Source organism: Alosa alosa, chromosome 23 (assembly GCF_017589495.1).
Source record: "Alosa alosa isolate M-15738 ecotype Scorff River chromosome 23, AALO_Geno_1.1, whole genome shotgun sequence".
NCBI lineage: Eukaryota > Metazoa > Chordata > Actinopteri > Clupeiformes > Clupeidae > Alosa > Alosa alosa.
This window is the reverse complement of record NC_063211.1, coordinates 15175062-15192238: the sequence shown is the minus strand read 5'-3', so window position 1 is coordinate 15192238 and position 17177 is coordinate 15175062. Positions and strand designations below refer to the sequence as shown.

The 17177-nt window shown below is 44.4% G+C and overlaps 3 protein-coding genes across 5 annotated transcripts in view; 2 read left to right on the top strand and 1 right to left on the bottom strand.

The window, feature by feature from the left end:
• The first annotated feature begins 493 nt into the window (after positions 1-493).
• On the top strand, positions 494-5440 carry LOC125288102 (protocadherin-8-like). Of its 2 annotated transcripts, none has more exons than XM_048234199.1 (3): positions 494-4186; positions 4307-4508; positions 4626-5440. In XM_048234199.1, the coding sequence occupies exons 1-3, from the start codon at positions 1742-1744 to the stop codon at positions 4967-4969; spliced, it is 2991 nt and encodes a 996-aa protein (XP_048090156.1). In that variant the 5' UTR covers positions 494-1741; the 3' UTR covers positions 4970-5440. The 2 variants fall into 2 exon arrangements, with proteins under 2 accessions (XP_048090156.1, XP_048090154.1); XM_048234197.1 differs by having other exon boundaries at positions 497-4186; positions 4304-4508.
• A 963-nt stretch (positions 5441-6403) lies between these two features.
• Positions 6404-14939, top strand: LOC125288511 (leukocyte cell-derived chemotaxin 1-like). The gene is made up of 7 exons (XM_048234932.1): positions 6404-6582; positions 6946-7086; positions 7888-8028; positions 8698-8811; positions 10426-10579; positions 11283-11398; positions 14039-14939. The coding sequence occupies exons 1-7, from the start codon at positions 6511-6513 to the stop codon at positions 14261-14263; spliced, it is 963 nt and encodes a 320-aa protein (XP_048090889.1). The 5' UTR covers positions 6404-6510; the 3' UTR covers positions 14264-14939.
• Positions 14940-16107: 1168 nt separating this feature from the next.
• The window catches only part of sugt1 (SGT1 homolog, MIS12 kinetochore complex assembly cochaperone), a 28453-nt gene continuing 27383 nt past the window's right edge, over positions 16108-17177 (bottom strand). For both annotated transcript variants that reach the window (XM_048235603.1, XM_048235602.1), the window contains exon 13: positions 16108-16776. In XM_048235603.1, the coding sequence (XP_048091560.1) occupies positions 16675-16776 (102 nt within the window). In that variant the 3' untranslated portion in view covers positions 16108-16674. The remainder of the gene's footprint in view (positions 16777-17177) is intronic.

Below are 17177 nucleotides of genomic sequence, written 5' to 3'. Positions count from 1 at the left end.
AATTTGCTTTTGATTACCGCCCTTTTTCACTAGACATTGCATTGCATTTGAAGACTAAGCTAAATCATGTAAATTACATTCAGCATAATTTCCCCACTATCAAACAGACAGAACAAGCCCTTAGGCTTACTAAATAGATTTAAATAGTTAGTATTGGGCAATATAATGACTGTGAAGCCACACAACCTATAGTTCATATATCTTTCAGAAATTGAATATAGTTCAATACTTAATTGGGATGCATGTTTAGCTGTGACAAAAATACGCAAGAGTTGTTTCTTAGCAGAGCATCAACGTGAAATGATTTCATTCTTAGAGCAGTCAAGTCAATTTTATCAAGTCCGTGGGCATCGGGAGCAGATGGGTCTATTGGTCCTCGCTCTTGTGTGCCCACTAATACTAGTCCTTCTGTTGAACAGCAAGTGCTGCCTTGCAAAAGAGGTGTGTGTGTGTGTGTGGGGGTCCCTTAAGTAGCCGTGACGGACTCAGCCGAGCTCTAAACGTATTTTAATAGAAGACCCCAGTCCTGGCCAATTCATTCGCTCCTCCTTGTTTAGTCAAAAGAGTTATGGCCGTGGTAGTGGCTGTGGGAGCTGGCACAAAGGCTACATGTGGCGCTCTCTCATTATGTTCAACTTAGGCACAGCCCTCTGTGAAAACTGCGGGAAGTTCTGCTCCCCGTAGGCTGCCACGGAAGAATAATACAGCCGTTGATGTCTCCAAAGGGATACCCCACCACGCTATTATATCCTCGCTGCTAACGAGGGGTTCATACGCCTTTGATATAATCTGACTGTAGAAATCCGTCTAAATCTCCGGGCGCTTAAAATAAATCCTATTGGAAACGGGTTTTCTTCACCTGCTCCAGCAGGCGAGGTTACGGGAAAAGGCACGCAGGAGTGACATGCATGTTAAAACGGGCCAACCGTTTTCATTAGCACATTACAACTCCACTCACACGACATCGCGGAACACGACATGATGAAAACACTCACACGACATGAGGAAAACACTCACACGACATGAGGAAAACACTCAAGTAGCCCAGTATTTAAATAAAACCGCTTCTTGAGTGGATGCGTATAAGAGCTACTTTGATCTGAACAGATACATTTGATTACTAGACATGGAGGAAAACATACTTCTTGATAGATAAAATCAATGTGAAAGTGATCTATGTCACAGAAACAAACTCAAACTCACAGAAACAAAGTCAAGGAAGATCAAACTGTGCCATTATAATACAACTACACAAAAATGACTTCTGTCCTAGAAATGTGCCAAATAAAATGATATTCATCTTGGCAGGTGAGAGACCCCTTGGACTGAACTACCTTGTTTGCATGAAATTCCCGAATCCAGTCTGAGGAAGACAAAAAAAAAATGTGATAAAATGTACAACAAACCAGGAAGTGGATTTTGGTGCCAAGTTCTTTGCTTCAAGGAATTTCTAAATAGGCTTAAAGGCCCCTTTCCCTTTCAAAGCAGGGATTGGTCACACTTCATCTCATTTGCATGTGGCTCTCTATAAACCCCCCCGCCATTGCAGATCTCTCCATTTGCGTTAAAGGTTTGAGGACGCAAGCACCAACGTGTGCGCACCAGGGATACACTTTTATCCAAGGTTCAGAAAGAACAGTGTGCCAATGAAACTACGGCAAATTTAAACTGACAAGTGCTTTTGATTTAATAAAAGCGTCTATTTCTTAGTGCTGAAGCTCAGCTGAGTTTGGTCACGGACATGGGTGACAGGCGAAACTCTCTATTCTCGTGGCAACGGAGGATGATTTTCACCTTTACGTGCGCACTGGCTTTTCTGCCAGCGTTCATCGATGGAAGGACCATGAAATACCAAACCTATGAAGAAGACGCCCCAGGTACAGTCATCGGCAACCTGGCCAAGGACATGTCTATCAGTCTGTCACTGGGGGGCAAGGCCAATTTCAGGATGATGAAACAGTTCAATTCCTCTTTTATCCGACTGAGAGAATATGATGGACAACTAACTATCGGGGAGAGAATCGACAGAGAAAAAATTTGTAAGCATTCTCTTCAGTGTCTCATTGCTTTCGACGTTGTCAGTTTTTCTAAAGAACAGTTCAAATTAATTCATGTCGAAGTGGAGGTGAAAGACATCAATGACAACTCTCCCGAGTTCTCCCGGAGAGAATCTACCCTTGAAATCTCAGAAAATACGGCAGTGGGCACCCGAATCCCCCTTGATGTGGCTGTAGACGAGGACGTGGGCACAAACTATATACAGAACTACCAGATTTCAGTCAATAGTCACTTTACTATTGATGTTCTGAGCAGAGCGGATGGGGTTAAATATGCGGAGCTGGTTCTAATGAAAGAACTGGACAGGGAGACACAGGCATCCTATGCACTGGAGCTCGTCGCAGCCGACGGCGGAAACCCATCCAGGTCCGGCACCACCAGAATCAACGTCAAGGTGAAAGACTACAATGACAATAGCCCCGTATTCGACCGGAACAACTTCTCTGTCGATTTACCTGAAGACTCACCGGTTGGAACTCTGCTTCTGGATCTTAACGCAGTTGACCCGGACGAGGGCTTAAATGGGGAAGTTGTGTACGGGTTTGGAAATCAAGTGCCCTCAGAAATCCGTCAACTTTTTAAAGTGGACCGAAAATCTGGACGACTGACCCTCGAAAGCCCCATTGATTATGAAAGCAAGAAAACGTACGAGTTTGACGTCCAGGCGTCTGATTTAGGTCCAAATCCGAGCCCTACTATTTGCAAAATAATCATTCAGGTGCAGGACGTGAATGACAACGCGCCAGAAATCAGCATTACCCCGATGACCTCTATCACAGCGGGCATTGCCTACATCACTGAGGCGGCTGCGAAGGACAGCTTTGTCGCTCTAATCAGCACCTCGGACAGAGACTCCGGGGCGAATGGCCAGGTTCACTGTACCCTGTACGGGCATGACCACTTCAAACTTCAGCAGGCTTACGAGGACAGCTACATGATTGTCACCACATCACCTTTGGACAGAGAAAAGATCCCTGAATACAATTTGACAGTGGTGGCTGAAGACCTGGGCTCTCCGCCTTTCAGGACGATAACGCAATACACAATCAGACTGAGCGACGAGAACGACAACGCCCCTGTCTTTAGCAAACCTGTGTATGAAGTAGCGGTCGTGGAAAACAATGCGCCTGGTGCCTACATTACAACTGTGGTGGCGAGGGACTTGGACCTGGCGCACAATGGCAAAGTGACCTACAAGCTGGCGGACTCATACATCATGGGATCACCGGTGTCGACATATGTCTCCCTGGACCCCGCCACGGGTTCACTGTACGCGCTGCGAAGTTTCAACTATGAGGTCATCAAACAGCTAGATCTGCGAGTCCAAGCGAGCGACGGGGGGTCGCCGCAGCTCCACAGCACCGCGACCATCAACCTAAAAATAGTTGATCAGAATGACAACCCGCCGTCCATCACACAGCCCGCCCTCAATAACGGCTCCGCAGAAGTTCTACTGCCTAAAGATGCCCCTTCGGGTTATGTTATAACCCAGATAAATGCCAGGGACGCGGACGAGGGCGCCAATTCAGAGCTGTCCTACAAAATAACCTCTGGCGAAGTCTCGTTGTTCTCCATCAACAAAGCCAGCGGAGAGATCTATCTAAATCGCGAGCTGAACTACGATGTCGACGAAAGCTTGCGAGTCACAGTCACAGTCAGTGACAACGGCAGACCCTCTTTGACTTCCACAGCTACTATACACTTCACAATAATAGCCGGAGCTCCCCCCAGCGACCGAACCATTTTCAGGCACTCTAGCAACGGGGAGTCCGGTGAATGGGACCTTTCAATTGTCATCATTGTTGTCCTTGCCGGGAGCTGCACCTTGCTACTGCTAGCCATCATACTCATTGCCACCACCTGCAACAAACGCAAAGCAGTCAAGAGAGGACACGATTTCGACCTAGACAAAGATGGCATGGCGAATATGGAGGGTGGGAAGAACAACAGTGACCAGCTCATTCCCATCCACAGCGAGAACGTGTTTGACGTGCATCCCTACACAAACAAGCCTTCTTTCGCGGGCTCTCTCCAGACAGGAAGCGACACCTGCTCCAACTCCGAAGACGGCACTGAGGCCACCTGCACCTATGAGCCAGACAACAAAACCCACGTCGCCAAACTCGAGGTGAGTTAGTGGTTTCACTGACTGAGTTAGTCTACAGAGAATATTTATGTTTATAAGGCATTGTATTTTATTGCAACACTAAATGATTGTCTCTAACGTTCCTCTGATTTATTTCAGCAGGGATATTCTACGCTGCCAGGCTACGGAAAGGAAACCCTCAGACCCATTACCATATGGAAAGGCAACTCCTTCACAACCATCTCAGCACGAGATCCACAGTTCAGCGGGAAGGATAGCGGGAAAGGAGACAGCGATTTCAACGACAGTGATTCTGATATCAGCGGGGATGGTCTAAAAAAGGACCAGAGTAACGCACAGAATGGTAAGCAAATCTGATTCTGATTGAACACTGACATTTTACCACCCAGGTTAGAGTTGTCTGCAAAAAAACGCACGAAACGAGGAACAGACAACTAATCTCTTGTTGTTCTTTCACCAGGTTTGTGGGCATGCACTAGTGAATGCAAGATTCTCGGCCACTCAGATCGATGCTGGAGTCCTTCAGCTACCCGGGCGAATAGCAACTCGGCTCATGGACAGCATCTCTCGTCATTCGCCAAGACGGCCTCGCTTCCCAGGGACACCCTGCGCAGAGACAACTATTACCAGGCGCATTTACCCAAAACCGTGGGCCTGCAGAGCGTCTATGAGAAAGTCTTGCACAGAGAATACGACTACATGTTGGTCACCCCTCCAAGACCTGTGAGGGTGCAAGAAATCAATGATATTACAATTCCTGTGTATTCACCCACGACATCACGCTGTTCAACTAATGAAGTCTGAGGCTTCTGTATGCGCTTTATTTTTAAGTTAATTATGTATTTGAAACCAGCTAGTTGCTGCAAATGTATGACAATATTATTATCATTGTTATTATTATCATCATTATTATTTTACAGAGAAAATATATGCCAACATATAATATTTGTGTAGAGTGCATTTTGATGTCAGTCCTCGTCCAATGTCGATCTATCCAATCAGTGGACTTTGTTGAACATACTATGTATATTGGGATTTTGTAAATACAGAGTATATTTTTATAATGTTATTGAAAAGAAGACAGATTGTGAATCTGAGAGTATTTTATTTTAATGGCATGTTTATTATTTAAAAGGCCCCGAGGTTCATTTGTATGGCCAATAAGCCCTATGTATCAAGTTGATAACATTGTACGAATATATTTGAATGCCAAATGTGTTTCTCTTATTGCTCAAGTTTCTATAACATACATTGAAAATAAACTACTGAACATAATGCTGTTCTCTGGCTACGTCTCGCCTTTGTCAGCACAGCTGAAACTTTCCTATTATCAGTTTGTTCAAGGACAGAGGATGGCGCTGTTTACAAACCAGAACTTGCTGAAGTTGACACTCGATGCACACTTAATGTAGGCTACCCCGGCTATATGCTGAAGGCCACAGATAGAGGCTGATTTTCTGTTTTAACTAAGGCATCCACAGGATGTGAGCGTCATTAAAAGGATCATGCTTGGTTCCAAGTGCATTAAAATACTATAAAGCTACACAGATTAAGAGCGAGACATACGAATATGTTAAATCTCTCAAATGTCTTCACCGTAGGCTTATGAATGACTGCTATGTCTGAAATTGGTCACTTTTAGCACAGCATTTTTGTATACGGAGACCAAACAGTAGTGTAAACATTGTGAGGCTCCTAATGCGCCTTTCCATCCCCGCTGTAGGAATGTTGCCATTCATTGTAGGCCTCAAGTGTGACGTTTTACATGTTGGTTCGAGACATGACAACCAAGTATAACATTTGTGGCCCAGCTGAAAAAAAATGCATTGTCACCATTGAATACAACGTGTTCTGATTTTTTCAATATGGAAAAATGTAAGCATTTTGTTTATTTGCATAAAATGCATCCAATTCTAGGCGGAAATATGGCGGCTATGCGCGCAATGGGTTGTCATTGGTTGTTAGTCGCGTTGATATGTTTCTGCTATTTCATGACGTCTTTTGAACTAAACTGCTATCTAATGACAGGGCAGTTCATTTTATAGGTTAGTTTCCACAAAAGCTGCAGCAGAAGTCAACACTTACCATTGGCAACCACACGAGTGACCTGCTACAGACCCCTCACAACCTGAACCATCTGACAAAATTTGAAAACAAATACCTTACTTGGGACGGCCCAGCCAAGAACCAGGATAGCCCCCCCAGCAGGTAATAGGCTGCAGCAACACAAGCCATTCCTTCTCAAATGCGTTTTTTCCTCTCTTCTCTTAGTTTTTCCTCCTCCTGTCTAAGGCCTGACTGAGCACAACTAGGGTAGTTTTCGTAGCAGACGTCTCCACGCAGCCATGGCAGCGACGTCAGAGAAAATACCCATTGCTTTAGCTGGTCCCGAGGATTTACAGCAGTTTATGCCACCTGTAAGTAATCCTAACTTGTACGTTATTTCAGCGCTTAACACCTGAGCACGTTGTTTTCGAGCCAAACTGATACTGATAGCAATGTCTTATCCACAGAAAAAAGGTTTGAAAGGAGAAGAGGAGAATTAGCCTACAAAGAGCCTGACTGGCTTGAAAAAGCCAACAGCCTTTGGACAGATTTTAATTTGAACTGATTCACTTTGATCTAGTAAATGGCATGATGTAGCCCGGCTATTGTCATTTTGATGTTGTGCCAGAACACGTCCACTTCATTTGTCACTATCGCGCACACGATCTAGAATACCAAAAAGCTACCTGTGTGCACCAAATACTCAATTTGTCAAATTGTTTCAATTTGCACAGGCTTACACAGCGGTGACTGTCAAGCCCTCTCACTCGGGACGTCTGCTTAAAGTTGGAGTTGCGGTGCTTATTGTTGGAGCTGCGCTTCTCCTTTTTGGAGCCATTGGGGCTTTCTATTTCTGGAATGTCAACGACAAGCATGTAAGAACTTTTATTTTTTACTAAAACTGTACTGTAAAGTTATTCTTGTATCCGAGCTGTCAGGTTATACCCCAACCTTAACCTTAAGACTGAAGTGCCAGTGCTTTTGCAATGTGGTCTACCCGAAGCCCCAGGGTCGAGAGGTGTGCCAAAAGATGGAGCATTTGGTGCTATAGATAGGCCTACAATATACTGAATGCAAATTAATGGGGTCTATGTTTAAAAACCTAAATAGTGTTTTAGTTGGAAATCAAACCACATTAAATATGTGTGGTAAAGATAATATTGGATATTTTTGTCTCCTATCACGTCTATATGGATTGTTAACCTTTGTTGAAAGTGGTATGAAACCTCTCTATTAAGGACATATAGGACATATATATATATATATATATATATATATATATATATATATATATATATATGGAATCCATAGTTTGGATAACATGAAAATAACTTGGATCCATCATACTAGTTTTACTGGAGACTATCTGTATGTAACTTTCAGAAAGAAATGGTGTTTCAAACTCAGCAAGGACATTCATCTTTTGTATGTTAAATTTCTGTCTCCAGAGATATTTCACGCTTTATGTTTTTCCTCGTCTCCAGGGTGATGAATATTCAAACTCCAAGTGTGAAACATGATATGGCCGTTTAGATGTGGTCTACTACAACGATCATAACATACAGTCATACTGTACACGCAATTCTCTTTTGAAATCACTAGTTCACATGGATTTCTTTCTTTTTTCCCCCAAAAGGCATTTCTGACATATCTCTGACTTGTGGAATTTCCTGTAGGTGTACAATGTCCATTACAGCATGAGCATCAATGGGAAGGTGGAGGAGGGGTCCATGGAGATTGACCCTGTGAACAACCTTGAGAGGTTCCGTACTGGGAGCGGAAGTGATGAGGCCATGGAGGTCCATGACTTTCACATTGTAAGTCGCCACTTTCGCCAGTGAGCCATTTGTATAACAAAACACTATGTCTGTTTTTTGTTGTTGTTGTTTTCCATAGAATTATGGCTTCAAACTCATTTTCATGGTGTACTGACTTATAATGGGGAGAATGATGTCTGTCATGGCCACTGGGCACTATGTCATTTTCAAGAATCAGGGAGCATGACCCTTTTATGACTTTTCTATGCACTGGGTGGTTACCTAGCATGGTTGTCCATTGAATAACAGCACTAATGGTGTATCTAGTGCACTGAAGGTGTATCTAATGCATTGTAAATTGACGTCACAGCATAAATACCAATTCCTACATTGTGTTTCCTGTAGGTTTGAAGTCATGTATCTGAGGAACACCAAGGCCTATAAAGAGTCATGGTCAAGGACGGTTATCTGTGTATAAAAGCTGATCACGGATTCAATGTTGGTCAAGGCCAAAGCCATTTAAATTTAAATTTAAATTTAATCTGTTTGGACCACTTGAAATTTGAGCCTCATTTCTCTGGAGTCACAGTTGAATAAATTAATTATTTAACTCATAATCAGTGTCACCACTGGCACAGCTAAAAGTGATTATTGTGCTGCTACGTAACAACTCTTTTTGAGAAGTAGCCCCTCACCATTGTTTGTTTTCTTGGCACCATTCGTTGACAGGGTATCACTGGAATCCGCTTCGCCAGTGGAGAAAAGTGCTATATCAAGACTCAAGCCAAGGGTCAGCTCCCTGACGTGGAGAGCCTGAACAAGGACTCATTGATGTTTGACTTGGTAAGTTGTTCCACAATCCACACAGATTTCGTTACCTCTCCTCAACTGTCCTCATTCGCATTCCATAGAAGTGTATATCTTCCAGCTATGCATGCTATGTAGTGCATGCTTTCTAGCTATGTAATGCATGTCTCTTTCCCTACACAGAGTAGGCCACAGTGGTGTGTTGCATTGTATGAGAAACATGAATAAAAAAAATAAAAAAAACATAGCAAGCACTAAGCCCTAATTCAGAACAACCTGATTGCAGTTCCTTAAGTAACATTATGATGTGTTATCCTGGACTGATTAAGTGACTGTTAGATTGGACCTAAAATCCATCATAGGCCCTCATGAATAGGTTTTTAATGTTTATATCCTCAAACAATTCTAATCGATTACTGACAGCATCCCCTGCTTGTCAGATTGTCTTTTGTGTTCATGTTGATATATCCTCCACAAAACCATTCGGAAGTGATAGATGCCTCCCTTTTGTGTTCATGTGGAAATATCCTCCACAAAACCTTTTCTGTAGTGAACGACTGTGCATGTGTCCCCTGCTTTTGGCCCACGTTCAGCCTCTTTAGACCCACGTTTACTGCCTGAGGTGCTTCTTCCCAGCCTGCCTGCGCTCTACGTCCCCCTCGTAGGGCGCGCTGCCTTCGCCAAATCTCCAAATTAGACAGTTAATGCATCCCGAACAGCCAGCTGTGGCATTCTCTCTCTCTCTCCCTCTCTCTCTTTTTCTCTCTCTCTGTCTGTCTCTCCCTCTCTCTCTGTCTGTCTTTCTCTCTATCTCTCTGTCTGTCTCTCTCTCTCTCTCTCTCCGACAACATCCCCCCATAATAGCGTCCGCCACCGCCACTGCAAAAGGCAAAGTTGGCCGTATCCAAATTCCTCCCCCAGCACGCATCCATTTTGAAGTGATTGCATGTAAATGGCCGTGTGAATATTCATGTGTTGTGCGCGCGAGCTGCAGAACGCAGATAAGGGTGGTCCTGTCAGCGGCAGCGGTGGCGGCAGCAGCCTCGCAGCGCTTTTCCTCTCTGCCGCGCTCTCCGCTCGAGCCGGCGTGGAGGAAAAGTGGGAAATGGATGAATGTTCTCATTGTGAGTCGACCGGAGTCGTGAGAATGAGCGCTCACAAAAAGCATGTCTTCACGCCACTCCACGGCCGTCGCACACCAACCCCAAACAATATGTTTGCTGCGTGCATGTATTTATAGGTACACACATACATGCATAAGCAGTATGTGTGTGTTTGTGTGTGTTTACACGTGGTGTGTGCTGTGCACAGAGCCGGTTGAAAAGGCATTAAACAGATGTACACAACTCTTAAACGCCTCCATGAAAATAGTTGCCATGGTATGTTATCTGTGCGACACAAACAACGATTACAGCCACGCATTCACCAGCTCCCATCAGCCCCAGCCTGTTTTATGAGGTGACGCTTGTTTTTTAGAAGCATATTCTCTCATTCCCACTCTATTTAACCTGTGTGCTTTAGTTCAGGTCAGGACAAGAACTAATGCAAAGTATCGTGTGATGCTCTTGAGAGGCCGTTCCAGGGAAGGAGAAACGTCTCTTCCTGCCAAGAGTAGATTTAACAGTGCACTCACTTCATTTCCTCCCCTAGGAGGACGAGATAATGCCAGCCAAGTTTGAGGAGGAGTCTCTCATATGGGTGGCCTCTGGGACGCCTCTCAAGGACAGCAGCTTCCTGAGCACCAAGATCCTGGACCTCTGCGCTGACCTGCCAATCTTCTGGCTCAGGCCCACCTACCGCAATGGTACCGTGTCACCATCCTTATTTGTTTTATATTTAGAGATTTTTTAAAGTTAACAGATGAAGAGATAAGAGATGAGGAAGAACCATTGGGCTTTAAACGTCACTGCAAATATTATTATTATTATTTTTAAAAACATAAATAGGTGCTCCATGGTGTGCGGATCATCTCTTACTATTTGTATACTAATATACTTTAGATCCTACACCCGGCCAAATGGCTTTTGGGATGTACATGGCCTCTCACTGTTTCTCTAGGTTAACAAATGAAACCTAAACCTCAAAACTTGTACACCAATGGTAGCCTGATACCCTTTTCTAAATAGCCAAGAGATTTTGAAGATTTTAGATTAGACCTAAATCTTGAAACTTGTTTGGCTTGGCTATGTAATGAAGAAACTCAAGAAGACGTCGAATTCCATTTGATAGAATTGACTTTTGTGTCTCTTATCCCCATTTCCTCTGTGGTTTAAAATGGCAATTACCTGGAGCCTCATAAAACTCCAGCAAGGCACAAGTTCTCTGTCAACCCAGGAGGGAGATGACTAGCCTGTAAGAATCGATTGCACTTCGAATGCACAAAACTGTTGCATTCGACTGCAGGGTCACTTTCACAGTGAATTAACAAGGCCCTGTGCTACTTTGGGCCAAGTGGGTGCAGGAGGTTCTGATTTCTTCTGAATTGTGGTTTTCGATGACTGGGCCAGGAGGGCAGAAGAAAAGAAGAGCCCTCCCGTCACGTGCCAGGCGTCAGGTGGTCGGTCCGGAGGACGAGGAGCCGGTTGAGGAGGAGCCGCCCTTCAACCCTGAGAACCCCTATCACGTGAGTGCCACACCTTCAGAGAATACAAGGATTTCTCAGCTTATCCTTAATGTGTGTCAGTTCCTCTTCTGTCGTCTGTAAGATAACATGATTGAGGATGATTTATGTGCATAATCATAAATAATGAATCAGCCAGAGGTCTTGGTACAAACACCTCACTAAACACAAGTAATACGCACATATACCAATCCTTGGGATCATTAGGGTTGTCCACAGCCTTTAAATAGCAGCCCCCTTGTCTCCTTTACAGATAGCGTTTATTAACATGTATGTATTTTAACAGACATTGGGGAACTGCATAATGTATCTCATACACTTGAGTACACCCATCTCCACCTTATTTGCATGTCTGAATACTATTAAGGCTTTCATGCCATTCTCACAGTACATAAGGATGTATCATATACAACACAAGGCACAGTTGTATGTGTACAGTTAAGTGGTGAATCGAGTATTTAAATAAATAAGGACTCAGTTGATATTCACCAGGGGGATCCATTTATATGTATTGTCGTTTCAAATCATAGTCTCCCACAGCCTTAGGTCATGCGCTGATCACATCAGTCAGTCCACTGGTTGACATTTGAAATCCCTCTGCATGATACTCAAGTTCATCTCTCTTTCTCACTCTCTCTCTCTCCCTCTCCAGTGACAGCTTCCTTGGTGCAAAAAAATGCTAGTCAAATTAAAATACGACTCGTTCGTACTCTTGTATGTTTATTAATTGATGGCTTGTGAGCGGGGGATGCCAGAGCAGCTGACTGAAGTACTTATGCAGCACTTCGCTTGCTAGCCCGCGCGCTGCAGTAGCTGAGGAGGCAGATTGGTTTTGTCGACAGGAGAGAGAGAACAGATACTCTTTTACGGCAGGCGCTGGATGACAGAATGCTTTTTACTTTTTCTCCTTAGATCAGAATCGTTTAAGATCCAAGGAAGAACAAATGATTGGCCTTCTTTGCGTCCATTTAATAAAATCCAACGACTAACAATGAGATTTATTAAGCAGTCTTATCCACAAATACCTGTCTCCATCTCCATGTGTGGTAGGTGTGGCTTTCATCTGCCTGGGCTGCCTGTCTTCAAAAAGTACGGATCCTGAAAAAGCACAGCTGTCCTAATGGAAGAAAAAGGCAAAAACAGCAGAGCCTCCAGTTCTGCATCACTGTTGCTCTATGCAACCACAGCCCAAATCCAAAGGGATAGCCACACCATAGCAACATATAATCAATCAAAGGAGTAGGTCTCCAACATTTGGGTGGTTTCTTTAAAGTCTTGCATGGTGATTGGGCAAACTGAATAACTTTTTTTTTTATAATAACTGTTGCTGTTTCCTAATGGCATGTGAAGGATTATAATGAGTTCTATTTCTGTGGCCGTATCTGAATGTGAAAGTTTAGCTCTGGGACAAACACCAGACTAGGCCAGGGTGGCTGTCTGTCTGTCTGTCTGTCTGCTTGTCTGAGTGAGTGCCGCGTCGCGTCGGGTTGCACTGCGTTGTGTTGCGGGCAGCTGTGGGAAGGAGAGCAGATGTGGGGTCAGTCAGAGAGGCCTTGCCTGTCACCCCGTCTATTCTCACGGGCCCCCTTTCAAGCCCGCTGCACAGGGCAGCACACTGCTCCATTCACCTTCCCACAGCCTTTGTGTTTGCATTGCCCTGCAAATCCTGCCCCCGCCACCTCCCATCCCATATCCCCCCAGACACACACCCACCTTCCCAATTCCCTTCACCAAAAGAACCCCCCCTTTCCACCCGAACCTCCACCACCCTCACCCCCCATCCCTCCCTTCACCAAAACACCCCCACTCCTTCTCCCCCATCACCAGCCCCCCCACCTCTCATCCTCATTCCCAAACCGAACCAAAGTATAACCCCTTTCCCCCAAATCCCTCAACCCCTTCCGGAGCCTCCAATCCCTTCTTAATCCCTGCACCCGCCCGTCCCTTCTGTGCAAGAAGAGAGGAGGGGAAGAGGAGGGAAGGGAAGGAGGGGAAACTGGGACACATACATATTTGCTTGTGTGTGTGTGTGTGTGTGTGTGTGTGTGTGTGTGTGTGTGTGTGTGAAATCTATCATGGCCAGTTAGAACCCCGGAGGGCCAGATGTTGTGGCTGGATCAGAACGGAAAAGAGAGAGAGAGAGAGAGAGAGAGAGAGAGAGAGAGGAGGTGTGGATGAGATCTGACGTTATCTCTGGAAGAGAAACAGGAAACTGTGAAAGCCCACATGGCTTACTACTAAGGGGATTCAAATGGGGAAAAATAGATGCCCCAATATTACGGGGGGAAAAAATCTATTTATGTAGGTGTTTGTTTTGAGAAATATTAAGATATTATGTTCCTCTAGTTCAACTGGTAGAGCACGGCGTGAACACCACCAAGGTCATCGCGTGGGTTTAGTACCAGTGAAGCACACATACTAATAGAAATACATACGAGCGCAGTAGGCTACTGCTAGGTGACAGTTAATGAAATTGTGAGGCATTTGCCTAAAAATATAACATTGGTCTCAAATTTGACCAGGATGTCATTCCTGAATGAATTCATGGCTACCTTCCTTTCCCCGTGGCTCTAATTCAACACTCGTTTTAGAGGCACTTTAATGTATTGCTTGGTCTCAATCTCTTCGTCTCTGCGTCTGCAGCGCGGCATGGAGGGTGAGGAGGGCACCATGACCTTTGACCCGATGCTGGACCACACCGGTGTGTGCTGCACGGAGTGCCGGCGAAGCTACACCCAGTGCCAGCGCATCTGCGAGCCCCTGGGCGGCTACCACCCCTGGCCTTACCACTACCGCGGCTGCCGCGTGGCATGCCGAGTCATCATGCCCTGCCGCTGGTGGGTCGGGCGCATCCTGGGCATCCTCTAAGGCCCTGGCACCAAGCAGCGCTACGCCTTCGAGCTGACTGTGCCAGAGTGCATGGCCAGTAAGAGAGTGTATTATAGAGTTCCCTCAACACCTTGTGCAGACTCTGGCATTGAGGCAACACATTTTTGTGAGTTGTGATCCGTACAGTTAGTTCATGTGTCTCATCATTTCAACTAGAATTAAATGGTAGAGAATGACAGATGTAACTTTCAAAGCAAAATGCATCATAGTTGCGAAGGATGAGGACAGAGTTTCTTTATCATAATTCTAACTTGTCCTTGGAAAACTGAAGTGGGCATTTTATATTGGCTTTCATTAAGACACTCAATATTGTGTACCTTCATTCAAGAAGACAAAAGTAACAGATATATATGTATTTATGAAAGTATCTTTATCTGAATTGTATTCCAAAATGCAATATGTTGTATGTTCTTTATGTAAATACATGTGCAATTTTTCATCGGCATACTGCTAGCCTTTAGAACAGCAGAGGTAGTGCATTCACTCTTATGACTGTATTTAAAATATTCTGTCTGTCTTGGAAACAATTAATATTCCAAAATATTCCTTCAGATGTAATGCAAGAGAATCCTATGCTGTCTTTATATGACATCATATGTATTAAAGTGCCTTTTAAAAATGCAGCAGCAAACAATAAAAGTTCTTGTTTTTTTAAGTCCATGCATAATGCATTCTTGTTAAATGCTGTATTTTGCATTAATCTTCTGTACTTGATGGCTGCTAATACGTTGGGGCAGGGATCACAGAGGGTTAAAACGCACAGCAGCACATTTCACATTTCACCACAGCCTTGGTCTGAGATTTTACCCATAATGCAAATGGATGGCTCTCCTTTTGATGTTGCCAGGGAGCTTTAAGCGGAGAGAAGACTGTTAAAACGCAGGCCACAAAACTTGCCTTTTGATCAGTGCCCGAGATGAAACGTGTGCTGTGAATTTACACTTAACCTACTATCAAAGGGGCCCTCTGAGCTGTTTTCCACCAAATTCATGAATGTTTACGCGCTATCTGACAGTCCTAAAAGGCACCGAGTCACCGCATTCAGCACAGGGCCCGGCTCTAAGTGCTGTTCCTCCCTCTTATGCCGCAAACAAGCAGGGAAACAAGTGACACTTTGCTCTTGCCTTCTTATTTGGAGTGTGTGAAAGTGTGAGGTTTCCTTGAAAAGGTAAAAAAAGCTGTCAACAGGGAAGAAAACAACTTAAGTCTTCAACTACTTTAATATCCATTTGTGCTCGAAAATCTTGCCAGATGCACTCCCTCAGACTATACATTATTTATAAGTATAAGTATATATACTTTTTTGATCCCGTGAGGGAAATTTGGTCTCTGCATTTAACCCAATCGGTGAATTAGTGAAACACAAACAGCACACAGTGAACACACAGTGAGGTGAAGCACACACTAATCCCGGGCGCAGTGAGCTGCCTGCTACAACGGGCGGCGCCGGGGAGCAGTGAGGGGTCAGGTGCCTTGCTCAAGGGCACTTCAGCCGCGGCCCACTGGTCGGGGCTCGAACCGGCAACCCTCCGGTTACAAATCCAGAGTGCTAACCAGTGGGCCACGGCTGCCCAAAAAGCATTGCTTCCTTCGAGCCGGACTCCATTTAATGTTTATAAATGTAATGCATCAATAACTGCACGATTAAATAAATTGTTACGTACATGTACAAGTCAGGCTGCAATTAAACTGGGATCAAATTGACATATTGATTTAGATACATACCTATAAGCATACAGGCATAGTTTCATCTGTCAGTCAGTATCTAATGAATTTGGCAGAAAATATTAAGGATAATGAAGAAAAACAGACAAAAGATGGGGACCAAGAAAAAGAAAATATTTATTTACACTTTATTCTGTTTTAACTCTGGACAATCCCCAAACCAGGTCATAAAAGGGATGGAGATGCCTCCATAACTATGTATGTGCACAGATGAACAATGTGCCCAGGGATCCCGATGAATGCAGAGATAACAGTGAGAGCCAAAAAAAAAAAAAAAAAAAAAAAAAAAAGTTTGGAAAGAAAAGGAAAAGAAAGAAAGAAAATAAAAAATACTTATTTTTTCTCCTTCAAACTTGATGTTTTTCACAGCGAACACTCAATAAGAGAACATTGGGGTTTTTTTTTTTTTTTTTTTGGTAAAAATGTACACTTTATTCACTCATAAAGACTGATAAAAAACAAAACAAACAAAAAAACATGCCCAGAAGAATGAATGATTAAGTGAGTGAGTGAGCGAAGGATGCGATGGTGGTCCAGCTCTCTGTACAGGGTTTCGGGCCGGACACCTGGGACAAAATGGAGGCGTTGGTGTGGCCACAGGTTTGACGGACAGATGGCAGGAGTGCTAAAGGTCCACCTCTCTCTTAGTCTCCTCCTGTCAGCGATCAGAACTTCTTAAACTCCACGTCGTCGGGGGGGCTCATGTCGACTGTCCGCTTGCCCACATCCGTCCAGTTGGTGCTCAGGACCGTCCCACCTGACTCCATCTGGGGCACAAAAAAAAAGGGGGGGGGGGGCAAAAATTATACAGCGAATAACACAAACACAAAACTCTGGTTTGGAGAGACTGGTAGGACTCTGTTGGAGAAAGGAGGGTAGAGTGGGATGGGGTGGGGGTCTTAGGGGAAGAGAGAGGAGGCAAAAACATGGTGAATATTCCGAATTCTGGTTTGGAGGCGTTGCTATGAACCGGACACTCGTAAATCTCCATAGGGTACTTACCCTTCCTCACAAGCCGCTCTTTGTGGCAAGAGGAATCCACTCGGTCCAAGAAAAATGTTATGGAAGCAGCACGAGCAGCATATTGCTTTTAAAACGAAACAAAAGCTCCTTGGAGAGGGGAAAACGGCCCATAATAACCTCTCGTAATGAGAGGCCAGTGTTTTTA

What these genes read in the sequence shown, in the direction of transcription:
- LOC125288102 (XM_048234197.1), top strand. Translation starts at nt 1,742, where the DNA reads ATGGGTGACAGGCGAAACTCTCTATTCTCGTGGCAACGGAGGATGATT. An exon ending in CCCACGTCGCCAAACTCGAG is followed by an intron (nt 4,187 to 4,303) that starts GTGAGTTAGTGG and finishes GATTTATTTCAG; the next exon opens with CAGGGATATTCTACGCTGCC. An exon ending in CCAGAGTAACGCACAGAATG is followed by an intron (nt 4,509 to 4,625) that starts GTAAGCAAATCT and finishes TTCTTTCACCAG; the next exon opens with GTTTGTGGGCATGCACTAGT.
- LOC125288511 (XM_048234932.1), top strand. Translation starts at nt 6,511, where the DNA reads ATGGCAGCGACGTCAGAGAAAATACCCATTGCTTTAGCTGGTCCCGAG. An exon ending in GGAATGTCAACGACAAGCAT is followed by an intron (nt 7,087 to 7,887) that starts GTAAGAACTTTT and finishes AATTTCCTGTAG; the next exon opens with GTGTACAATGTCCATTACAG. An exon ending in CAGGCCCACCTACCGCAATG is followed by an intron (nt 10,580 to 11,282) that starts GTACCGTGTCAC and finishes TGACTGGGCCAG; the next exon opens with GAGGGCAGAAGAAAAGAAGA.